The 27,500-nt window shown below is 37.6% G+C and overlaps 1 protein-coding gene across 2 annotated transcripts in view; it reads right to left on the bottom strand.

Annotated features, from left to right (window-relative positions):
• The window catches only part of LOC120515750 (programmed cell death 6 interacting protein), a 212,591-nt gene that overhangs the window by 67,024 nt on the left and 118,067 nt on the right, over positions 1-27,500 (bottom strand). For both annotated transcript variants that reach the window (XM_039737034.1, XM_039737033.1), the window contains exon 6: positions 5,409-5,509. In XM_039737034.1, coding sequence (XP_039592968.1) covers positions 5,409-5,509 — 101 coding nt within the window. The remainder of the gene's footprint in view (positions 1-5,408; positions 5,510-27,500) is intronic.

Raw genomic sequence — 27,500 nt, forward strand, 5'->3', positions numbered from 1 at the left:
GGTGATCGGCAAAATTCACCAAGGAGTTTTATGCAACGAAGATACTGTGTTTATCAGTGACCTTATTCACTGAATATTTTCCTAGAAGTTCACTGTGTGGCCTACTTAGTCAAACATTTTTCTCCAGCAGCACACATATGTTTTGCAAGGTCAGTGTGACATCACAGAACTGTAGCAGCCATATTCAGAAGTTTCGTGCATACATACTGGAAGATCACTGCCCAATCTACAAAGGAAAAAAACAGCTGACCGATTATCATTTATTATTTTAGGTGCAGTGGTTGGGACTGGTGCCTCACAGCTCAGATCACAATTTTGGCCACAATAATTGGTCCAGCATAGTTTGTAGATCCTTAAAAAAACTGCACCGATATACTCCACTCAAAACAAGTTCAGATCCTCCTTCCCCATTAACTTCAACACACTTTACAATTAGGCAATTTCAAGGAAAATTTACATGATTTTGTTAAACTCATGGCAAAGCAATATGCTTCAGGATATACTGATCAGAAGAGCTAATTTTTTAAATGTATTTTGGTAATAGCGATTACCTATACCATAATAAAAATACTGAACATGTAAAACTTCATAGTTTCTTTTTATTTTTATAAAAACAGTATTTATCTTCAATGAGTCGATACTTTTTACATGGAAATAACTATCTGATCAAACAACAAATAACCTAAAAGCAAATAAGAATATACCATTTCAGTCATTTATGTTATTGTAATTTACTAAAATGTCTTACACATGAATTTGTTAAAACGTATTTTACCTAAAGAAGTGCAAATTCTTAATACAAACTACTATCTAAGCTGCTCTACCAAATATGTCTAATGTATAAAAATAGACTTTGAAGAAAACGTTCATTATTCTGCAGATATTCTGACTCTCACAAAGATGAACATAACCAGGTTGGGCAACAAAACATATTTCCTGAGCACTAGCCACTGCCCATAGCAGGTAAATAAAACAAAAAAAAATTAATCAATGACAACTCTTCCTATATACCTACCTAGCCCACATTTCCTCAAAAGCAAACAAATTTAAATTCAAGCCAATATAAAATTTCCTGCTTATCTATGTTTAAATCATAGTAACGTACATGCATGAATAAGTTAAAGAGCACGTAGAATTATATCATGCAGCCCTAAGATGCCATAGGCTCATTTATTGTTTTTTATAGTAATGATGTGTTTCAATATAAGGTTAAGGTGGGGTCTAAGGAGGTGTATGAGTTAAAACAGCTTAAGACTCATATGACTAGTCAATTTAGCATTTTCCCTTGTAATAAAACAATGAATGAAAACAATAAATGAGCCAACATCTTACAGGCTACAAATCACAACAGGATTAAAGTGAAGAGCGGTCAGATTCACAAAAGGGAAATCTGTTATAATATAGCTTCCTGGCACCACCATGAAGAAAGGTTTAAGAAGTGAGTGGACAGCACTCTACTTTTACAAAATGCACACTTTAAAATAGACAACTGGATAAATGAAAACATTCAGTGGGTTAACAACTATTCACATCATCTTTCATATTTAAAAAAAATCTGGTGACCATGCTCAGAGAAAAACTGATTAACAAGGTAGTAATGAACCAGCCTTTATGTTAAAAAAGTATCCTAAACAGATACAGAGATACAACATTATGAAAGAAAAGTCGCTCATCATATTACTAATGAATATTATGTCATAAGGGCAGGTGGTGTTCATTAGTCACCAATAAATATAGATTAAGATCTCACCAGAGCAAATGTTCTTGAGGCTACAAATGATAGACAAATTAGAATAGTCATCATCTCAATTAATGGAGATGACAGACATTTCCAACTAGCGATGCAACAAGCCATCTTGAATCCACAATGTTATGTGACAATAAAAGGGTTTCAAACTTATTATTTACAAGAAGTAGCCCATCACTCTGATGATGCTGCCTCAGCTCCAGTTGAAAAGCTGTTGTTGGGGTCCATGACCGATAGGTATAGCCCTCTTGGTCATGATATAGTAGAAAGGTTGTTTGTCCTTTCATTCACAACAGCCTGACAGAATTCTTTCACCATGATACAAAGCAGGATAACCTGTAACCACTTACTAAATCATAACACTTTAAGAGTTAATGGGAATTTTAGCACCAGAATTTTTACATTTCACAAAGCCTAAATATTTAATATCTAAATTTTATAATTCTTCTTTCTAACAATGTTTTGATTTTTAAGTATTTAAAATGATTATTAAAATATACTCATTAATTGAAACCGAATGGGGGGAAAAAATTGAAGAAGGTATTGTACAAACCCTGACAAAAAAAAAAAAACAGTATCAGTTATTTTACTGTTGCCAAAAAACAAACCACAGATATGACAAAACATTCTGGCATTGTATGAGCATACTTTAAAAAAATTAAGTGAAATTGATATAATTAATGACACATTTTTGTCCAGACCAAATAGAGGAAAAATACATGGAATCTCTCAGTGATGAGGAAAATATTATGGAATCACCTGGTAAAACAAATACCCGCACTAGTCAAAGTAGGTCAATTAGTCTGCATTTAAAAGAGAGTGCTTACAGATCTGAATGAGTTGTTGCACCAAGCTGATTAACAGGAAGCATGGTGCCAACAAGAGTAGCTTTAAAAAACTTTAAGAAGGTAATTCAACATGGAGTGTAGCAAAAGACATTGGATGTTCCCAGTCAGCTATGTTTAAAGTGTGGAGCAAGTACAAACAAAATAGAGAAGTTGGAAAAGGGAACAAACATATAGACCAAGGAAGACATCAAGGCGTCACAACAGAATACTCAAAGCAATATGGTGGGTAAATAGAAAATTCACAACAAAAAAAATGAAAAAACAAATGGGCAGAAAAAGGATTCAATGCTGTTGATCAAACTGTAAGAAATCAGCTGAAGGAAATGAGATTTACATGCAGAACAAAAAGCCAAACATAAACCACCACTAACACCTAAACAGATAAAACAAGGCTACACTGGGCTAAAGAGAACAAATAAAATGGGAAAGTTGGAAAAGAGAAAAAAACTCATAGACCAAGGAAGACATCAAAGTGCCAGGACAGAAAAACTCAAAAGCAACATGCCCGGAAAATAGAAAATTCACAACAAAAGAAATTAAAAGAAAAACATTATACTATCATTAATACCTAAACTGAAAAAAAACAAGGTTACAGTGGGCTAAAGAGAAGCAGTCATGGGCAGTGGAGGATTAGTTGAAAGTAATGTTCAGTGATGAATCACGAATCTCCACTGGTCTGGGAGATGAACTTTTGGTTAGTGCTGTTCCAATGAAACATATAAGATAACTGCCTGAAGAAAACATGCAAATTGCCACATTCGTTGATGATATGGGGTTGCATGACAGGTAAAGGACCAGGGGAGATGACAATCATTACCTCTATAGTAAATGCACAGGTGTACAGTACATTCAAAATGTGGACACTTTTCTCATTCCATCAGTTAAAAGTAGGTTTGGTGATGATGAAGTCGTTTTCCAGGATGACAATGCACCTTGCCACAGAGCAAATAGCGTTAAAACTTCTCTTCAGGAAAGACTTATCAGCTCAATGGCATGGCCAGCAATCAGTCCGGATCTCAATCTGCTTGAAACTTTATATTACAAATTGAAAAAAATGTTCCATGAAAAGGCTCCATCCTGCAAATCTGACCTCTCAATTGCTATACAAGTTAAAACCTGATTGATGAAGAATATTGTTTTTCATTAGTGAAGTCCATGCCTCAAAGAATTCAAACTGTCAAAAAAGCCAGAGGAAATGCAATACAATACTAATTGTATTTTTTTGGGTTAATGATTGTTATTTTTTCCTCATCATTGAGTGATTCTACATTTTTTCCTCCACTTGGGAATGATATTAATTATGTTATTCTTTGAGACTGATCCTACAATTATCGTAAATAAGTATCACAAAATGCTTCCAAAAGCAACAGTTATATAAATACTAAATCTAAACAAAAAATAACGTCTAAGAGTTAACTACTCTCATACCTGTAAGAAATCTGTCACAAAATACAAATTTGTCAAATTCTCATAGAACAGTAATTGTGTCCATTTATGCAACCCCTAACCCCCACCTTTAAATTCAAGGGTTCCTTTATTAAACTTTTATTCATCACTATAGTCAAATTATTCACTGCACTGAATAAGATTATTCTGGTGTCATATATGATAGGTAGTCTATGAAAAAATAATTAATGTCTCCAACTATCCATTAACTTTATGACTACTGTTTGAAAATTAAAAATATATATATTATGGCAGGAGGCTGGGGGCCAGACCCAGCCAGGACGTCTGGAAGGACCGGGAGGTGGTCTATACGTCCCCCGGGCCACGAGGGGGCAACTGCCCTAGATGATGAGGGGACCACGGAGATGGAGCAGGGAGGCTCAAACTCACTGGGGCCCGTGGCCACCACCAGGGAGAGCCCCGAGCGTCATAAGCCCCGGAGATCGACAATTCTGCCACACCTGGGAAGGTGGAGGAAGGACTTTCTAGGGATGCCTGAAGTGCTTCCGGGTGCTAGTGCGGCACTTCCACCACACCAGGAAGTGCCACCGGAAGGTCAACAGCAAGCACCTGGAGCACATCTGGGTGGATATAAAAGGGGCCACCTTCCTACAGTCAGAGAGTTAGAGTCGGAGCAGGACGAAGATCCTAGGACAGGAGGAAGAAAGGCGGCCCAGGGCCATTTAAAGGCCCATATGTAAGGGTGTTGGTCCTGGAGCACTGTGTGTGGTGCAGGACTATTTGGAACATGTAAATAGTTTTAGTAAATGTGTGTGGCATTTGACATCTGGTGTCTGTCTGTCTGTGGACAATGCTTTATTTTTTTCTGTCTTTGCAGACAAAATGGTATATTCTAAGAAATCCTGTATGACATAATATATTTTTCTAAATAATCCACTATTTGCTAATTCTAAACAGGATTTAAAGATATGTTTTGCCTCTAGATACCCAATTAGTCAGACTAATCTATAATGGTCTTGAAGGGATGCAGTGGCTAAAGGTTTTACGTTTCAACCAGTTTCCTAATTAGAAGCCAATTCTTGTGTACAGTATATTGAAACTTAGTATTTAATTATATGGATTGTTAACACTTTTACATTATTCAAGGACTATCTCACTGTAAATTTTCTAACAACAGTATCCGTAAATTTTGTAGACCACAACAAATTTGCTAGTTGAGTCAATAAAAACTACAACTCCTGAAGAAAAACTACCATTTTATGCAGGGCATGAGTCTGTAGCGAAACCCTACAACAGACCACTACTTGGAAAGCAGTATTAATGTGCATTAGTCCCACTGTAAGGTTACAAGGCATTGAAACAAGGTTCACAAGGTGTTGAAACATGATTACCTCAACACAACTCACCTTTGGCAAGTGTTCCTTGTACTGACACTGCTTGAAAGCATCTCCATAGAAGTCTGCAGCTTGATTGGCGAGTTTGGCTATTATTGCATCCTTCATTTTGTCTGTAATAAATAACACATTTCAAAGCAGATCTTCAGTATCTGTTAAGGACAAATAAGGATTTGAGAAAGAAGAAATTCATAGTACTGTTTCTTTGGCTAGCCCTAGTAAAAGGTTACTATAAAGTTTATGTATGCAAGGTACAATATGTATCTCTTTATATTGTAGCTTTGACTCTTTCTTGTTATTAGTTTATTTGAAAATGACAAAGCTTACCAGACTATTTAGTAGCATCTAACAGATTTCACTGATCCATAAAATGAAATGCAACTGGTGAAAATTAATATTTTTGAAAAGTACAGTAGACAAAACTGAAAAGGTGTGATTTCACATTATTCACATAGACAGTGAAAAGGAGAATATTTCCCAGAAACAACTGCCAGTAGTCTAGAAGAATTATAGTGTTCATTGCAAAAAAACATTGTCCTAGACAGACTGCATAAATTTAAATCACTTGTAAAAGGCTTATTAAATCTTTACTTATTAACTCTTTCAGGGTGGATGTCGGCTTTTGTTAACAGGAGTGACTGAGGGCAATAATAAACTGTAAAGGGTGAAAAAACCTGCTGTTTATATTTTAGGTTGACTCACTTTGCTAGAAAGGAAGTTAGATTGGTTGGTCCAGAGGGGACTGGGCGGTCTCATGGTCTGGAATCCCTACAGATTTTATTTTTTCTCCAGCCGTCTGGAGTTTTTGTTTTTTCTGTCCCCCCTGGCCATTTAACCTTACTCTTATTCGATGTTAATTAATGTTGATTTATTTTGTTTTATAATTGTATCTTTCATTTTTCTATTCTTTAATATGTAAAGCACTTTGAGCTACTGTTTGTATGAAAATGTGCTATATAAATAAATGTTGTTGTTGTTGGCTTGACCAAGATTCCCTGTGCTCGCATGAGTAGTAAAGAGCAAACAGCTGGCAAAAATGGCATCGACATCTGACAAGAGATCAATGCAAATGCCCAGGCAAAATACTCTGTTTTGCATATCATCTCTGAATTAGAATCTGACTTGTCGGGCTCCAATTTTGATGCAAGTGGTCTGGAGATAGAGATTGAAAACGAAAATTAGGTATTGCTCCCCAGTTGTTTGTGGTGTTGAACGTGATTTTGTGTAGCTGATGCGCCTATGGTGGACTGCCACGTACGATGACAGGAGAAACAAACCAGGTTGCGTTGCACTGCAACCATGACCACCTCTGCCACATGAAGACAGCCTGGCAGCCAACCTGCTGCACTTTCCTGCCAGCAGTTGTACCACGCGTGAGCAGCCACAGCAAACAGCAACAGATGTTTTGATGTTGATTTCTGTGTGAAACCATTGCTTTTTGTGCTTTTCAGAAAACTGAGTTTGTTTGGGAAAAATATTCAGCCCTCAGAGAGTGAAGTATCTGATATAAAATATCAGTATGAGATGAGCATTAGTTGTATTTAGTGTCTTTTGCAGCTGACTATAAATACTGCTAAATCTTCAAATGAAAACTTTTAGTTCCTATCATTACCTCACAATAGAGTTATGACCTACCAGAAACACCACATTACAATTTAAAATAAATAAGCTGGAGTACCTGCAACAATGTTTCAACTTTTTAATACTGTTAGTTGTAAGGGTAGGTGTGCATGCTTTGTGAGCTTTGTCTATTTAACTTACTTTAACACATGTCTGACATGGTCTGTTTATTTTATAGCATGTTATGTCATTGTTAACATGACTACTATTTGTTAAAAGAACAGAAGCATGCTGATAGAAGTTTTTTGTAGGATGAAGATGGACCACAGATCCATCAATGCTCAGCACAATAGAGAAATAATGTTTTATCATGGTAAAGCACTTACAAATCAATTGAAAAATTCAACAATTAAAAAAGTGGCTAAAATGAAATTCCTAAGCCAGTGTAGCACTCCAGAACCTGAGTTTGAACCTGCAGAAGATGATTAGTGACTCTGATAACCAGTTGCACTAAAGAGTGGATGACTTCTTCATTTCTTTTTCTTGCACTGAATATCTGGAAGAATCCAAATTGTTGACCACTGTTGCAGTTAGCATTGAAACCACTATTTGCTGCTGCCATGACATCTCTCTAAGAAGGGTGGAGTGCTTCTTCATATGAACAGCCCATTACAATCTTGGCATGTGGACTTTATAGATTCTGTGACATGTTATTGCAGTCAGTCACTTCTCTCTCATGTAACAGACATAAGTGTTTAAAAGAATTTCCATAAGCTAGCTCCTCAATAGCACCCACCAATCACTACATTCATAATATTTTTGTCTCATTTGTTTAACTGGTTTCTCTTTGTCTACTTTTAGGACTTGAGTGAAAATCTGATGATGTTTTAGGTCATATTTATGCAGAATTATAGAAAATTCTAAAGGGTTCACAAACTTTCAAGCACAACTGTATCTGTTAAATTTTTATTTACTTCAGAATGTAGAGTTATGCACAAAGGGTATGTTCCATGTTGCAAAAGTTAACTGAAATAAACACTAAACTGTTTGAGACCCTGCATATATAGGGATTGCTGTAAAGTGAGATATGCGGAATTTTACTACTGGTTAAATAGTTTATGTAACCTCCAAGTGCATCTAAGAAATACAGGCATTGGAGTCACATTTCAGTTGTTTAAAAATAGCATGCTCTTGTGTTGTGGACCTAGAAAGCATTAATTGTTCATTATTAAAGAGGATTTAAACTAAACTACCCATTCGAAGAAAAAAGAAAACTTGAGATTCAAAACACCCAAATTTAGTAAGTCCTGAATTCTTGGCCTAATAAGCTACTGGCATTTAAATTGTTCATTAAAATGAAGTGTTTTCCTCAATACCAGCTATAACAAAAGAATCAGGCATGCTCCCCAATACATTTTTTTTGATAAATTATTCAGTTGAATTCAATTAAGAACCCATCTCTGGAACCTTTACACTACTCATATTGAACTTAAGTTTTCTGGAAAAACTGTCATTCCTTATGCTAACATTTGAAAATGCTGTTACAATGGATTTCCCAATTACACTCTCACATTAAAAAGAGGCTGTGAATTTGATGAGCCTTAACACCAGCTGTCAACGAGGTGCCACCAGAACTACTTTCTGGATTATGAAAGGAGTTAAAGCTCTCTTTTATGCAACGTTTAACTCAACCACCATCTTTTCTTCTAAACTGATCCTTTCAATTAATTAATGTATGATCAGCTACCTCTTAAAAACAGGGCAAAATTATCCCATTCTAATTATTGCCTAACACAATGAGAAGTCAAGCAAAACGACACCATTTATTGGCTTACTAAAAATATTACAATATGCAAGCTTTCAAGGCAGCTCAGTCCCCTTCATGAGGCAAGATTATAAGGTTACATACACTTCATTACAAACTTTAGTTTGTGTGCGTTTTGGTACGTTATTTGATTGATACTCAGCCAATATCAGTGCTTTTTTTTCATTCTGCATTACACTTGGTTTTGGTATCATTGGTATTTTCAGCAAAATTAAATAAACACACGACCACAGGTCAATTTGTGGAGGTTGCCGCTACCTAAAATTTTCTTGAATTGCCCTAATGAATCAGGTCATAAGCTTTCAATTAAGACCAAGATCAAGTTCAGTCACATGATAGGCCTTAGCATTTTATATTTATTATATGACAAATTGAATACATAATTACTGTGTAGCTCATTTGGCTTTTTAGTAAAGTGCAAGTTATAAAAAAAAATGTATATTCACTTATTTGCCTCTTAAAAAGGATCACTCTGACATTAGCATGCTGCAGTTATCAAACTCAAATCCTTAATTAAAGAGACTTATTGGAATGAAGTCCCGTGAGATGGTGACTTTTGCCATTAGATTCTTTCAGATCATGCCCTAAATACAACCATTTTCAAGCAAGACCACGATCTAACCTCTCAGTTGTATGAATGCTTTTGTCAGACGCACTTCCTGTGCTCTCGGCTCTTAGTCGTGTGAATGCTTTTGGCAGACACACTTCCTGCGCGCTCAGCTATTATAAATTTTATCAGGACAAATATTTTATATGTTCTAGATGACACGTCAATGACTAAGTGAAGAAGAAAGATCAGCGTGTCGAAAAGAGACACAAAAGCATTGGAGAGAACAGGATGAAAAAAAAAGAATAATAATAATCTATGTGCAAATTCTGAAAATAAGGAAAATAATAATCAGCCCGGACAAAGTGGATTTGAAAACCTGGCAGATTCAATCGGGGTCAGAAATAAGACAAAAAGTAAAAGACAAGGAATATCTACAAGCATTAACACCACCCGGTCTCCCACCGGCTGAATTACTGTTGAAAGAAGGATGTATCGTAATGTTATTGTGTAATTTATGCATGAGTGATGGACTATGAAATGGGACAAGATTAGTTGTATTAAAAATTGGTTGAACAATTCTAACATGTAAAATTTGAACAGGCGACAAGAAAGGTAATGTAGTACATATTCCGTGAACAACATTAGACACAAAAAGAGATCGACATGCCATTCGTATCAAAACATTTACAGTTTCCCGTGAGAACAGCTTTTGCTATGACAATTAACAAATCACAGGGACAAACATTTGAAAAAGTCGGTTTATTTATTACAGAGAAAGAAACAAAATTCACTCACGGGCAGTTATACGTTGCGTTGTCATGATGTAAGTCCAAATACAGAATCAAAATTCAATGCTATCTTGAAGAAACGTTAATTCCAAATATTATTTTTGCTGAATTTTTAAAGCAAAAGTGAAAATAATGAATTTGTAACAATTCCCATGAAAATCTTTTTAAATTGTACATCTGGTTAACCAAATCTGGGGGTTGGTGAGCAACTCCCCCTAGTCTAAGTGATTTTACTCCCACAATTTGGATAATTCAATGCTGACGTATTAGGCTATTAAGGGTTTCATTCACATAACTCATCACTGCCCATAAATACATTATAGCTAGGCTAAAAACAAAACCTCAAGCAAGTTTTCACTTAACAATTGACATAATTAATAGTCTACCTTGTTTTATCAATGTAATTGTTCCCATTTGTCACTCTTCTTACTGCTAAATTGGACAATCATAAATTAATCTAAAATTTATTTGAGCATTAAACAGTGTAGATGTTTCCTTCACGACATGCATTTGTTTATCACCGGGTTTCTGTTAATTGTCCCATCAGATCTAAAAACACTTCAGTATTTCTTGTCTGCCCCTGCCTTTCGAGGTTGCAATACTTGCTTCCTTATAAACAGGAAAATATTCCATTTCAAGAACTAATTGTATTAAACAAAATGGACATTTTAATGTTGGGTCTTATTTTTTTCTTATTTAACAGCAACACAGAAACAAACCAAAAACAGAAAGAGGCAGAATAACTCTATTTAATAAGGAATTTTAAATCTACTAGGTCAACTTCTATGGTTTTTGTGGAAAACGTTTTAAGATATATACTTCTTAACTATTTTGAGATGATATATTTTATAAAAAGACGTTTTACACTTTCTCTGAAAATTTGCATTTGTTATGAAAATTAAAAAAATTACGTTTAGGAACTATAATATGGAACTGCCAATCAAAAGAAACTATTTATAGGATCTAAATATTGTAATTTGTATACAGTGTTGCTACTAAAAGTATTCCTATGCTCTACTTTTTTAGTAAATATTTCCATACATTTGACTCGCTCAGCTGCTTCTTTTTAAACAAGTTTAACGTTATGATGTTTAAATATACTGCTCAAAAGAATTAAAGGAACACTTTTTAATCAGAGTATAGCATAAAGTCAATGAAACCTATGGGATATTAATCTGGTCAGTTAAGTAGCAGATTTCAGCTGCTGTGGTGTTAATGAAATTAACAACAGATGCACTAGAGGGGCAACAATGAGATGACCCCCAAAACAGGAATGGTTTAACAGGTGGAGGCCACTGACATTTTCCCTCCTCATCTTTTCTGACTGTTTCTTCACTAGTTTTGCATTTGGCTACAGTCAGTGTCACTACTGGTAACATGAGGCGATACCTGGACCCTACAGAGGTTGCACAGGTAGTCCAACTTCTCCAGGATGGCACATCAATACGTGTCATTGCCAGAAGGTTTGCTGTGTCTCCCTGCACAGTCTCAAGGGCATGGAGGAGATTCTAGGAGACAAGCAGTTACTCTAGGAGAGCTGGAGAGGGCCATAGAAGGTCCATAACCCATCAGCAGGACCAGTATCTGCTCCTTTGGGCAAGGAGGAACAGGATGAGCACTGCCCTACAAAATGACCTCCAGCAGGCCACTGGTGTGAATGTCTCTGACCAAACAACCAGAAAGACTTCATGAGGGTGACCCAAGGGCCCCATGTCCTCTAATGGGCCCTGAGCTCACTGCCCAGCAGCATGCAGCTCGATTGGCATTCGCCATACAATACCAGAATTGGCAGATGCACCACTGGTGCCCTGTGCTTTTTACAGATGAGAGCAGGTTCACCCTGAGCACATGACAGAAGTGAAAGGGTCTGGAGAAGCCATGGAGAACATTATGCTGCCTGTAACATCATTCAGCATGAGCAGTTTGGTGGTGGGTTAATGATTGTCTGGGGAGGCATATCCATGGAGGGTCACACAGACCGCTACAGGCTTGACAAAGGCACCTTGGCTGCCATTAGGTATCAGGATGAAATCCTTGGACCCATTGTCAGACCCTATGCTGGTACAGTGGCTCCTGGTGCACGACAATTCCTGGCCTCATGTGGTGAGAGTATGCAGGCAGTTCCTGGAGGATGAAGGAATTGATACCATTGACTGGCCACCACACTTTCCTGACCTAAATCCAATAGAACACCTCTGGGACATTATGTTTTGGCCCATCCAATGCCACCAGGTTGCACCTCAGACTGTCCAGGAGCTCAGTGATGCCCTGGTCCAGATCTGGGAGGAGATCCCCCACAACACCATCTGTCATCTCATTAGAAGCATGCACCGATGTTGTCAGGCATGTATACAAGAACACAGGGGCCATACAAAGTGCTGCATACAATTTTGAGTTGCTGCAATTAAATTTTGGCAAAATGGACTAGCCTGCCACATAATTTTTTCACTCTGATTTTTGGGGCGTCTTTGAATTCAGGGCTCTGTAGGTTGATCATTTTCATTTCCATCAAACGATGTGGCATCCTTTCGTTCCTAACACATTACCCAGTCTATATCAGTATAGATATCCAGGAGGATTTCTTTTTCCCATTGAGATCTGATGTGTTTTCAAAGTGTTCCTTTAATTTTTTGAGCAGTTTAGTATAGTGTCTCAAATAACAGACTTTTGTTCTTTCCGGCTCGACTATAGCATGAAGTAACTATTTTTGTTAATAACTCAACTTTTTAAAAAAATCAGTAAACAAATTAGAATTTTTTAAATAAAAAGTGAACATAAGCACTTTATTGATTTTAGTTTTAAAAGTGAAATCTTTACTATAGTCAAAACAGACAATAACAAAGTCAATAAAATTTAAAGACTGAAGACTAATAACATTTCTAACATTCAATGGCATTATGCAATTATTAAAAGCAACCTAATAATTTCAAACTGATGGTATTTTGAAATTTTGTTTTGTGCAAAGGATGTGTCTTCATTTTCAAAACTTTCACTCTCTTCTTAAAACTTTCAACTGTTCTCCAAACGTCTCTCTCATGGGCACCACCTTAACAATAACACTTGGGTGGGTTGCAGGGAAATGATGGGCTACAATATAAACAATAATCCAACAATAGTAATAACAACAACATTAATAAAAATAACAACAAAAAATATTCCAATACCAGTGTTCTGGCTGGGAACAAAGTGGGGCCAGCAATGTCTTGTTTGTTGTTCATATCCATTTTTGAGGTATTTTCTATGATCCAGAAAAAAACTGAACATGAAATAATCAGTCTCATTAGGCTCTTAGAGTGTAGTGTTGCTATGTATTGTTTAATAAACAAGCCCATTATTGAGTTGAACATGTGTACACGTTTGATGGAGTGTCGTTCATAAAAAATACTCTCTTTCTCCATGAACAGTGTGTATATGTGATGGACAATGCCTTTAACTCAAGATGCTCGAGTGATTTGTTTGTAAATTGTATATGCTTGTAAAATAAGATTTATCCACTTAAGAGAAGTATATTCTAACTGATAACAATTTTCCATATCTACTTTATTATATACCATAAACATCCTTCTTGCCACCCTCTCTGACCTTGGCATTACTGGGACTGCTCTCAGACTGTTTGAGTCATACATCTCAGGCAGTTCCTACAGTGTGTCCTGCCGAGGGGAGTTGACAAAGGCACATCAGACACACAAAGGGGTGCTGGGTTCTCCATTTTTCTCGTTGTACACCATCTCACTGGGCTATATCATCCAATCCCATAGGTTCCGTTATCAGTGTTATGCGGATGATACACAGCTGTACCGGTCATTCCCTCCTGAGGACAAAATGGTATCAGCTAAACTCTGCATGTTTTACTGTTATCTCAACCTGAATTAAGGACCACCATCTACAGCTCAACCTGGCAAAAACGGGCAGCCAGTCTGTTCGACAGTTATTTGTACAGCTTTGTTCACTATCACTAACACCTGCCAAGTCAGTACACAACCTTGGGGAGATGACTTATGAACAGCTAATTTATCTGACCACATTGTTACTGTTTCTTATTCATGCAGGTTCACGCAGTATAATACCCACAAAATCAGACCTTATCTGCCAGAATAAGAAGCACAATTTGTGGTCCAGGCTTTGGTTTCATTGTGCCTGGACTACTGCAGCTCACTTCTGGCAGGACTATCTGCTTTTGCTATCAAGTCGCTGCAGGTGGTCCAAAATGCAGCAGCCCATCTTGAAGTCAACACGTCAGCACCTGTGTATATGAAGATAAATGTGAGATGTTATGCTCCTCCTTGACCACTCAGGTCTGCCAAAGATCAGTGTCTGGTAATTTCACTTCTGTGAGGTAACAAGTATCAATCCAGACTCTTTTCCTGAGTAGTTCCTAGTTGGTGGAACAAGCTTCACACATCTACCCAAACTGTTGATTTCTTCAATGTATTTAAGAAACAACTGAAAACCCATCTGCTCTATGAATATTTGTCTAATTGATTGAAACAAAAAAAACTGCTCTATGATCAATCACACAGTTGGTTGATTTGATATTACATTAGTTTAATTGCTATATCAATTGTTATTCTAAGTTTGTAAATGTATTAATTATTACATCATTTCACTTGTGGCAATCAACTTTTGTTACCTGTCCTACTCCACCTGCTGAACAAACAGGCCCTAGTCAAATGCTACTTTATTATGTTTATCGCTTTTGTACATAGCTTTGGATAAAAGCATCTGCCAAGCAAATAAATGTAAATGTACAAGATTTCAGCATTAAAATGATATTTTGCAAACTGCCTGGAGATTCAATGAACAGTGACTTTCAAAGTTACATAGAGCTCCTGTCACACTGCATACATTCAGAAGTGGTGTCAATATACCATTACAGTAAAATCATCACCTTTGGATGTTTTACTATTACTAGAACTAGAATGCATCATACAAGATACATTACTTTCTCCTTCACGTGCTTTACATTTCAACAGCCACATTCAGCTCATCCTGCTGTTTCAACAGACACCCATCATCAGTAACATCTGTCCAGTGGACACAAGCAAAATCAGGAATTACAGTGCGTCTGCAGCCTGTTGTGGACAAGTTATCTCAGGGATAACAGTAAATGGGTTTAAGAGGACTGGATAAGACATTGCAGCTTCAAGAATACTGTATCTCTGTAAAAAGAGCAAAAACATGGTTCAGGTACATCAAATCAGACCAGGGGTGCCTAATGCGTCGATCGCGATCGACCGGTAGATCGCAAAGGTAGTGCAGATAGACTGACATTTAAAAGAATATTTTTTTGAATGCAACGCAATCTATCATATATCCTCCCTATGGCATTTTCCAATTGATTGACATACAGGGCGGCCAGTCTGAGATCTATTTTCTTCTAACACGCTGGTCATCCCGCACGCACGATCAAACGCGCGAGCTACTGCAAAACTCCGGCTGTGATCTAGTTAGAGAAGGGATTAAAAAAAAATTGGTTGGGGAGGATATGGGCTGGATGTGGAATTGGAAGAGGATTTTTTTTTCCACAATGTCACAATCAAAGTGCATTTGTCTGACATCCGAGGTTCGATCCCTGATGAAGGGTGTAGTGGAGTGTGTACACCTAATGAGCCCAAAATAGGGCGAAACATGCATCGCGTACTCTTTGCATTATTAGACAGTTACCTATGTAACATTCTATGATCTGCTTCTCGCAACTGAGAGGGCACCAGTGGCGGATGTTTGCCGACTTGCAGATCAACCACACGCGTTACCTGGTAGGTAGGTAAAAGTTAAGCAAGTTTCATTTAGAAATTCTACAAGTAATGGTCATAACTGGAACCTATTTTTGTCCATATACTGTAACAGACTGCAGCTCGATGGCCGTGGGAGGTGGAGTTGCGTCTTGCATCATCACGCCTCCCACATAATTGAGTGCCTGCCCATATAAGGCCGTTCGTCAGCAGTAATCCAATAGACACGCTGCCGCTAAATATTCGCGGGTGAAGGACTGTGCTTATGCAAACGAAGATGAGATGGTCAGGGATAGACTACTGTTTGGCACAAACTCAGCGAAAGTGCGAGAGAAACTTTTAAGTGCTGGGTCTTAGCTAACATTAAATAAAGCTGTGGACATCGCAAGATCGCATGAGATCTTGTACTCATGTACTCTGAGCAGCTCACGTGAACTGACTGTGAGCGCAGTACGCAGAGAACAAGCAAGACCTACAAAGAGCGCTGAACAAAAAATGCATTACACAATTGAGAAGGCAGCAAAAGAATATGAAGCAAGTGACGCATAGAAGCATATTCATAAGTACAGCTACTGCGGAAACAAAGCACACGGTGGAAAAAGTCAATGTCCAGCTAAAGGAAGACAGTGTATAAAATGTGATAAATTGAACCACTTCGCTAAAGTTTGCAGGACTGGGAAAGATAAACCCGTGCATGCAGTGTGTGATGTCTCAGATAAAGAGGAAGACGAGGTGTTTATTGATGCAGTAAGAAAGGAACAACCCACTGAATCTGAACAAGCAGTTGTTGACATATGAATAGGACAGCAAGGTGTAAAGTTTAAGTTTAAATTAAGTTCATAGACATGCTGCTGCTAAATATTCACAGGCAAATCCACACCTTAATACCGGGAATGCCTGTTAAACATCTTAGATTCACGAGTACCGATTTGGGTAGTGAACACTTCGATGAATGAAACCCGTTATCTTTACAACGGTTGACAAACACGGAATGTAACTTGAACACAACACATCCTCCAAATACGAACCTGATTGAAAGAAATAATGATAATCAAATCATTGATGACAGCAGCACTCATAACAGTCACAAAACAATTACATTGACAATCATGTTATGTTATTTTTAAAATGTTTCCTTTTCATTTTCATAACTTCTTTAACACACTACTTCTCCACTGCGAAGCGTGGGTATTTTGCTAGTCTATACTAATAAAAGGCAAAGCCCTGACTGACGCCTTTTATTAGTATAGACTAGCAAAATACCCACGCTTCGCAGCGGAGAAGTAGTGTGTTAAAGAAGTTATGAAACAGAAAAGGAAACATTTTAAAACAAACTCACTCACCCACTCACTCACTCAACCCACCCACTCACCCACTCACTCCCCGTGTAGGTAGAAGGCTGAAATTTAGCAGGCTCATTCCTTACAGCTTACTTATAAAGGTTGGGCAAGTTTCATTTCGAAATTCTACACGTAATGGTCATAACTGGAACCTATTTTCGTCCATATACTGTAACAGACTGCAGCTCGATGGCCGTGAGAGGTGCAGTTGCGTCTTGCATCATCATGCCTCTCACGTAATTGAGTGCCTGCCCATATAAGGTAAATATTCGCGGGTGAAGCATATTCACAAGTAAAAATATCTGAATCACAAACTGATGTTAATTATATTTTGTCCATGAATACTTATTAAATAATTCCAAATAGTCTATCCGCTTCCTTTCATAGCTTTTCCGATGGTTGTGCTGCTTCCAAGCATATATTTTCGTATTAAAGCATTTAACCAATCAGATTTCAGCCATCATTTGTTGCCAGGCAGAGAGAGGCCTTCACAATCCGTTGTGCAGGCACTGTAACACAGAATAAATGTCGATTAACCTGTTGCTTCAACCAATCAGATTTTGAGTTGGTGTCAGTAGGGCCCTCTAGCAGGTGTACAGCAACGTCACTGCGAAAAGCTAGTATGGATAAACCTGTATATGTATGTGTATATATATATATATATATATATATATATATATATATATATATATATATATAGTGGGTATGGAAAGTATTCAGACCCCCTTCAATTTTTCACTCATTGTTATATTGCAGCTATTTGCTGAAGTCATTTAAATTAATTTTTTTCCTCATTAATGTACACAAAGCACCCCATATTGACAGACAAAAAAAATAATTTTGGAAATTGTTGCAGATTTATTAAAAAAGAAAAACTGAAATATCACATGGTTCTAAGTATTCAGACCCTTTGCTCAGTATTTAGTAGAAGCACCCTTTTGAGCTAATACAGCCATGAGTCTTCTTAGGAAAGATGCAACAAGTTTTTCACACCTGGATTTGCCATTTGGATCTGCCATTCCACCTTGCAGATCCTCTCCAGTTCTGTCAGGTTGGATGGTAAACGTTGGTGGACAGCCATTTTTAGGTCTCTCCAAAGATGCTCAATTGGGTTTAAGTCAGGGCTCTGGCTGGGCCATTCAAGAACAGTCACAGAGTTGTTGTGAAGCCACTCCTTCGTTATTTTAGCTATGTGCTTAGGGTCATTGTCTTGTTGGAAGGTAAACCTTCGGCCCATTCTGAGGTGCTTAGCACTCTGGAGAAGTTTTTTGTCCAGGATATCCCTATACTTGGCCGCATTTATCTTTCCCTCGATTGCAACCAGTCGTCCTGTCCCTGCAGCTAAAAACCACCCCACAGCATGATGCTGCCACCGCCATGCTTCACTGTGGGGACTGTATTGGACAAGTGATGAGCAGTGCCTGGTTTTCTCCACACACTGAGGAGAGGCAAGACACATGACAGGCTGCATGGAGTTTGCTAAAAGACACCTGAAGGACTCCGAGATGGTGAGAAATAAGATTCTCTGGTCTGATGAGACCAAGATAGAACTTTTTGGCCTTTCTAAGCGGTGTATATATATATATATATATATATATATATATATATATATATATATATATATATATATATATATACAGTAATCCTCGCTATATCGCTTTGACTTTCGGTATCACTCTATCGGATTTTAAATGTAAGCACATCTAAATATATATCACAGATTTTTCGCTGGTTCGCGGATTTTTGCAGACAGTGGGTCTTTTAATTTATGCTACACGCTTCCTCAGTTTGTTTGCCCTGTTGATTTCATACAAGGGACGCTATTGCCGGATGGCTTAGAAGCTACCCAATCAGAGCATGTTTTACACATTAACTAAAACTCCTCAATGCTATAAGATATGCATCCCACGCGGAGTTTGATTGTTTGCTTGTCTCTGCCTCTATCTCACCCTCTCTGACATTCTCTGCGCCTGACGGAGGGGCTGTGAGCAGAGGTGCTGTTTGCACAGAAGCTGTTTGCTTAAAAGATACGACGCTCCTCTAAAAAAATGCCGCTTTATTGCGGTGCTCGGCATATTTAAAAGCACACGTATTGATTTTTTGATTGTTGCTTTAATCTCGCTGTCTCTCTCTCTGACATTCTCTGCGCCTGAAGGAGGAGATGTGAGCAGAGGGGCTGTTTGCAAAGAGGCTGTTTGCTTAGATACTAAGATACTAACGCTCCTCTAAAAATGCCGCGGCAAACTTAAAAGCACAAGTATTGATTTTTTGATTGTTTGCTTTTCTTTGCGAGCGAGCTCTCTCTCTCTCCCTCTGAAATTCTCTGCTCCTGAAGAGAAGATCTATTTGCATTCATTTAATTGTGAGAAAGAACTGTCATCTCTGTCTTGTCATGTAGGACAGTTTAAGCTATTGACTAAAGGGTGTTATTTCATGTCTAGAGGGCTCTAATAATGTTAACAGTGTGGGAGAGTTTATATGGGCTTAAAATATATAAAAATAACTACACAAACATATGGTTTCTACTTGCGGATTTTGTCTATCGCAGGGGTTCTTGAGCATAACCCCGCTGATCGAGGAGGATTACTGTATGTATATATATATATATATATATATATATATATATATCATTTCGACCTGGTCATTTTAAAAGTAGCTCGGAAGCCTTTGGGTACCCCCTGAATCAGACCAAGCACAACTGAAGCCTGTATGGAAAGCACACCAACAACAGATCCCAACAAAGACTAATACAACAAACCTAATTTCACCACCTTAAAAACACCACCCAATCGAATGTGCTGAATGTCAAAATGAACCTTTGAGTGATATAGCTAACAACCCTTTCAATCAATCAATCAACATTTATTTATATAGCACATATTCATACAAAAAAATGTAGCTCAAAGTGCTTTACAAAATGAATAGAAAAATAGAAGACACAATAAAAAAATAAACATAAGTCAACATTAATTAACATAGAATAAGAGTAAGGTCCGATGGCCAGGGTGGACAGAAAAACAAAAAAAACTCCAAAAGCTGGAGAAAAAAATAAAATCTGTAGGGGTTCCAGACCAAGAGACCGCCCAGTCCCCTTTGAGCAGTGGTGCTGAACTTAAATAGCAGTCGATTGTGTTGTTATTTGCAGCTATTACCCCATATAATAGAAAATCAAAAATGCATCAGGGCATCAGAAACACAGTCACTTAATTCATGGCAAAGGACATGATGGCTGTGAGTGCTTTAGAAAAAGAAGGTTTCAGGAAATGTTTGAAGTATTCTACCTGATGTGTAAACTCTTTGGCTGAAAACATTTTTCTCAGATGGAGCTTCCAGAACTTTATGATGAATGTCAGACGAAGTGAGAGGCTGCATTAAAAAATGTGACATACATTGCCACAACCACAGACTTGTTGTGTAAGGCTCCAATGTCCATCTCGACAAGTCTTACTATTTACTACATTGATGCAGAATGGAATTTACAGAGCAATCGTCTGTAAACTACATATTGTACCACAGATCACACAGCAGAAATTAACACAATGGCACTTAAGGATGCCCTGTCGTCCTGAAGGTATTAGAGAACCATCCAGTGTGTATTGTCACATAAAACAGAGCAAACATTATCAAGGCTGAGTCGCTGAAAAATTGGACTTCAGACATAGATTGCACCAGGCAATCAGGCATCAGTAAATGAACATTATTAGTTTAGTTAATTAATTTCCTGTTGTGAATATGCTTTGTACTTTGTTGCTTATAATAAATCCCTTGAAGCTGAACAGGAAAAGCTACCTCCAAGCTCTTGTATAGACAGTGAAACCAGTCTTCCAGAATGGTGGAAGATCCATGCAAATCCATGTTTAGCGCTGGCTAGGCGCTACCTCTATATCCCTGCCACCAGTTCACCATCAGAAAGGGCTTTAGTACAGGAGGCAACACTCCATACACTTCATCTACTTTTACTTAAATGAATTTAACCCCTATGGAAAACAAAAAAAATCTGTTTGACCTTCAAACCAGGATGTCACAGCTGCCATAATGTCTTCATCACTGGAAAAAAACGCTGCCCACAGAGAGATTTCTTCAAAACTCAGAAAAGGAAATAATCTGAGGAAGCCAGGTCAGGACTGTAAGGTGGATGGTTCAGCTGCTGGAACACACTCTCAGAGGGCAGCCTGTGATTGATGTAACAAGTGTACGTCAAGCTGCTTCCACAGGCCGTCCATCTTCAATGGCCTCTCATCTTCAATGGCCTCTCTACATCACTTATTCTGCTTGCTCCAAAGTTTTACTTTGTAGGAAGATGAGGCAGACTCACCATAAACCTCAGTCATGCGTTCATGGATATCTTGGCTTTTTCCCGTCTTTTTTGAGAAATTTTATCACTAACAGTTGCTACAAATCTAGCATTTTCTTACTTGATTTGCATGAGGACTCTCCCGACATCCTGTCTCTTGGAATATTAAGACTCGCACAGAGCCAGAACTGTGCATGAGTAACCCTGATACATGTCGCAGCATACTCAGACTTGTTTCAACATGCTTTCTACTTTCTTTCATACTCGGGTAGATAAATAATTGAACACCCCTCATATTTACTGCAGCTAGTAATGCAAATTTGGTGTGCAATTTAACAGCTTTGCACACTGTTTTTCTAGATTGATACATTTTCTTGTTAATTTGAGCTAGTGTAATTGCAATCATTCTGAAAACTTGAAAATCAAAAACATTCCACAATTTTTAAGGAAATGTTAATTGTATATAGTTTTTGTGTTTTTCTCAAAAATAAATGTTGTCTGCTTATTGATATTTTTATTTTAACTTGTTTATTCGGAATATGAGGATAAATACTCTCCAAAAATGGAAACGAGTAGTATAAAACTATATTGTGATAATTATCAAAATCAATACAAAAAAAGTTTGTGATAATATTTTTGTCCTTATCGCTGAGCATTACTATGGAGTAAAGGCTAACTTTTTTGTAATTCACACTAACTTAAACTCAACCTTTCACAGTAACACTGTGCAGAAGGTGGGAGCAAATAACTACTTAATTAAGTAGATTTGCATGTCTTTGTACATTTTCTGCATATTGTTGCAATTTTTCCTTCCACTTCTACAAACTTTACACATACAACTGCACTTGGGATTTAAATGCAGAAGCACTAGCCAGTGTCTGTTTCAACTTCCATAATGTCCGATTTGCAAACAAACAAAAGTACAAATAGTAATGCTTTGATCAAGCATGGGAAGCACCTTGGTGCAACACGTTATATTAGCCCATTACCACCATAAAGAAAATGCTTCCAAAACAACCACTTGATACAAATTTTAGTTTCTTTACATATACATTTTAATTTAATAATACAGTAGTATCAAATAGTACTATATCAGTACATTTTTCCGTTAACTACAAAAGTTGTTCTTACAGCTATATAATATACTAGCAGAATACCCACGGTTCGCAGCAGAGAAGTAGTGTGTTAAAGAAGTTATGAAAAAGAAAAGGAAAAATTTTAAAAATAACGTAACATGATTGACAATGTAATTGTTTTGTCACTGTTGTGAGTGATGAGTGTTGTTGTCATATATATATATATATATATAAATATAAATATATATATATAAATATAAATATATATATATATATATATATATTTACACACACACACAAACATATATATATACATATCTATACATATACACATACATATACATACACACATACATACACACACATATATACACACAAATACATATATATATATATATATACATACACACACACATATATAAACATATACAGTGGTGTGAAAAACTATTTGCCCCCTTCCTGATTTCTTATTCTTTTGCATGTTTGTCACACAAAATGTTTCTGATCATCAAACACATTTAACCATTAGTCAAATATAACACAAGTAAACACAAAATGCAGTTTTAAATGATGGTTTTATTATTTAGGAGAAAAAATCCAAACCTAAATGGCCCTGTGTGAAAAAGTAATTGCCCCTTGTTAAAAAATAACCTAACTGTGGTGTATCACACCTGAGTTCAATTTCCGTAGCCACCCCCAGGCCTGATTACTGCCACACCTGTTTCAATCAAGAAATCACTTAAATAGGAGCTGCCCGACACAGAGAAGTAGACCAAAAGCACCTCAAAAGCTAGACATCATGCCAAGATCCAAAGAAATTCAGGAACAAATGAGAACAGAAGTAATTGAGATCTATCAGTCTGGTAAAGGTTATAAAGCCATTTCTAAAGCTTTGGGACTCCAGCGAACCACAGTGAGAGCCATTATCCACAAATGGCAAAAACATGGAACAGTGGTGAACCTTCCCAGGAGTGGCCGACCAAAATTACCCCAAGAGCGCAGAGACGACTCATCCAGGAGGTCACCAAAGACCCCAGGACAATGTTTAAAGAACTGCAGGCCTCACTTTCCTCAATTAAGGTCAGTGTTCACGACTCCACCATAAGAAAGAGACTGGGCAAAAACGGCCTGCATGGCAGATTTCCAAGACGCAAACCACTGTTAAGTAAAAAGAACATTAGGACTCGTCTCAGTTTTGCTAAGAAACATCTCAATGATTGCCAAGACTTTTGGGAAAATACCTTGTGGACTGATGAGACAAAAGTTGAACTTTATGGAAGGCAAATGTCCCGTTACATCTGGCGTAAAAGGAACACAGCATTTCTGAAAAGAACATCATACCAACAGTAAAATATGGTGGTGGTAGTGTGATGGTCTGGGGTTGTTTTGCTGCTTCAGGACCTGGAAGGCTTGCTGTGATAGATGGAACCATGAATTCTACTGTCTACCAAAAAATCCTGAAGGAGAATGTCCGCCATCTGTTTGTCAACTCAAGCTGAAGCGATCTTGGGTGCTGCAACAGGACAATGACCCAAAACACACCAGCAAATCCACCTCTGAATGGCTGAAGAAAAACAAAATGAAGACTTTGGAGTGGCCTAGTCAAAGTCCTGACCTGAATCCAATTGAGATGCTATGGCATGACCTTAAAAAGGCGGTTCATGCTAGAAAACCCTCAAATAAAGCTGAATTACAACAATTCTGCAAAGATGAGTGGGCCAAAATTCCTCCAGAGCGCTGTAAAAGACTCACTGCAAGTTATCACAAACGCTTGATTGCAGTTATTGCTGCTAATGGTAGCCCAACCAGTTATTAGATTCAGGGGGCAATTACTTTTTCACACAGGGCCATGTAGGTTTGGATTTTTTTTCTCCCTAAATAATAAAAACCATCATTTAAAAACTGCATTTTGTGTTTACTTGTGTTATATTTGACTAATGGTTAAATGTGTTTGATGATCAGAAACATTTTGTGTGACAAACATGCAAAAGAATAAGAAATCAGGAAGGGGGCAAATAGTTTTTCACACCACTGTATATACATATACATACACATCTACATATATACACACACAGCTATTTCGTATCAGTGCAATACGCTGTTTGTTAAAACGGATGACACCCGCTCTTACGTGCAAGTCTGTGTGGATATTATTAACTATCGTATTTGTTCAAGTTCTATTTAAATTTTAAACAGAAGGAATTTTTATTTAGTCGACAGAAATATCTTTGGTAGGAATGGTAAAACAGACAGGAATATTATTCCTGAATAAATCAACTCAAACCTTAAACAACTTATAATATTTTGCTCTCCATAAAAATATATCCTGTCTAAATTATACAAGTTAGAAATAAAGTAAACATTAAAAGAACAAACATTCAAATTTCTTTACTCTTATGTAATTTTATATTTTATAAAAAATAAACTTAAGATTTTAAATATCCCAAAAGATTTTGCTCTCCATAAAAATATATCCTGTCAAAATTATACAAATTCAAATATGAACATGCTGCATAACAAAACCTAGAAATATAAATAAAATGTGTTCCTTTCAGCAATAACAAATCAAATCATTCAGTTGTCTTTGCTCATACAGTATGTCATTTTAGAGCTGGACGCCTGGCATCTTTTTGGCACAGGTTCGTTTCTGTTTGGTGTGAGGTTCTGTGTTGTGGAGATTCTCAGGATGGATTGCAGGTGCTCATCAGTGAGGCGACTCCTGTGTGCTGTTTTGTTAGTCTTTATCACTGAGAAGAGCTTCTCACACAGATATGTGCTACCAAACATGCACAAGGTTCGAGCCGCATGTAGACGGACTTTTTGTTCTTCAAAGTCACCAAAGCGCCGTGCAAACTCAGTGCGCTCAGTTTATCAGCAAAGTGCGATTTGGGAACACCGTAGTGACGACTTGGTTTAACATTACTTGGTAACAGGGAAAGTGGGGCAAGTGGTTGTGTCTCCCATAAAAGCAGCCTCAATTGAAATCACTTTGTGATTGTGCACGGTAAAACGTCCGCTGAAGTGTCAGATTCTTATTTAATTCTTCTGCTTTCTGTATCTTCTGCATTGCATTCAGGTCTTTCAGGTTACCCTGATGTTTTGTTTTATAGTGCCGTCTTAGATTAAATTCTGTAATTACAGCCACATTAGCTCCACAAATGAGACACACGGGTTCAGTAAACATATACTCAGCCTCCCATCGGTTTTAAAGGCTCTATTTTCAGAATCAACTTTTCTCTTCAGCATCGTGTGAGCTAGCCGCAATAACTTGCAGCATCTTAAGGTAGACTTGATTAACGGTAACTGTTGGCAAGGCAGCTGAAGCGCTGCATTATGGGATCTGTAGTTTATTGTGTTACCAGCGCTTCATATACCGGGCTTTAATAACAATAATACAGTATATAAAATGATCTCGGGCGGATATAATTACGCCGGGCGGATGTGGCCCGCCCTTGAGTTTGACACATATGGACTAAATAGAACTTGAAAAGATATATTTTTCAAATGTGATCGCGCAATTCAGATAGAGTTGACGCGACTACAGCCTGCATGCCTCAATAAGTCATCCTCCCTGCCCTTACTTTTTACCGTTCATCTAATGAATACACTGAGTATGGCTTTACCAAAACAATCATTAATGGCGAATAAAGTATCCATTATTCGAGTATGTAGATCGGGTTATATATATATACATATATATATATACCCGTATCGCAGCGAGAAGTAGTGTGTTAAAAAGCTAGAAAAGAAAAGGGAACATTTTAAAAATAACGTAACATGACTGTCAATATACAGTATTTGTTTTGTGAGTGTTACTGAGTGTTGCTGTCATCAAGGATTTGATTATCATTATTTCTTTCAATCAGGTTCGTATTTGTAGGATGTGTTGTGTTCAAGTTACATTCCGTGTTTGTCAATCGTTGTAAAGATGACAGGTTTCATTCATCGATTCGTTTCTTACTGCATCAATAAACAGCTCGTCTTCTTCTTTATCTGAGACCTGACACACTGCATGCACGGGTTTTTTTTACACTGTCTTCCTTTAGCGGGACATTGACTTTTTCCAACGTGTGCTTTGTTTCCGCAGTAGTTGGATTTATGAATATGCTTGTATGTATGAGGCGCTTCATATTTTTGCTGCCTTTTCAATTGTGTAATTCGGTTTTGTTCAGCTCTTTGGAACTGTTGCCTTTTATCTGTGCACTGCGTCAGTTCACGTGAGCCACTCGGTGTACATGCATCGAAGGTTCCCAGCTGTGCTGGTGCCATCTCGTGCTATGTCCATGGCTGTATTTAATGTTACCTTAGTCCTGGCACTTAAAACTTTCTCTCAGCAGTTTCGCTGAGTTTGTGTCAAACACCACCCTGACCATCTCATCTTCCTCTCCATAAGCACAGTCCTTCACCCGTGAATATTTACCCGTGGCAGTTTGCTATTGGATTGCCGCTGATGGACGGCCTTATATGGGCAGGCACTAAATTACAAGCGCCAGCGCAGCCTGTCTATGAACTTAATTTAAAGTGTAGGTTTACATCGTGCTTTGTTTCGAGTAGCAGAACTCATGAATATGGTTGTATATGTCACTTTCGCTCGCTTCTTATTGTTTAGCTGCCTTCTCAATTATATAATGCATGTTTTCTTCAGCGCTTTTGAGGTCTTCCTGGTTTTCTATGTACTGCGTGATTACGTGGGCGTGATGATGTCACACGAAACTCCTCCCCGGCGTTGAAGCTCATCTCCATTACAGTAAATGGAAAAACTGCTTCCAGTTATGACCATTACGCGTAGAATTTCGATATAAAACCTGCCCAACTTTTGTAAGGAAGCTGTAAGGAATGAACCTGCCAAATTTCAGCCTTCCACCCACGGGAAGTTGGAGAATTAGTGATGAGTCAGTGAGTGAGTGAGTGAGGGCTTTGCCTTTTATTAGTATAGATA

This window comes from Polypterus senegalus, chromosome 15, assembly GCF_016835505.1.
Source record: "Polypterus senegalus isolate Bchr_013 chromosome 15, ASM1683550v1, whole genome shotgun sequence".
Taxonomy (NCBI): Eukaryota; Metazoa; Chordata; class Cladistia; order Polypteriformes; family Polypteridae; genus Polypterus; species Polypterus senegalus.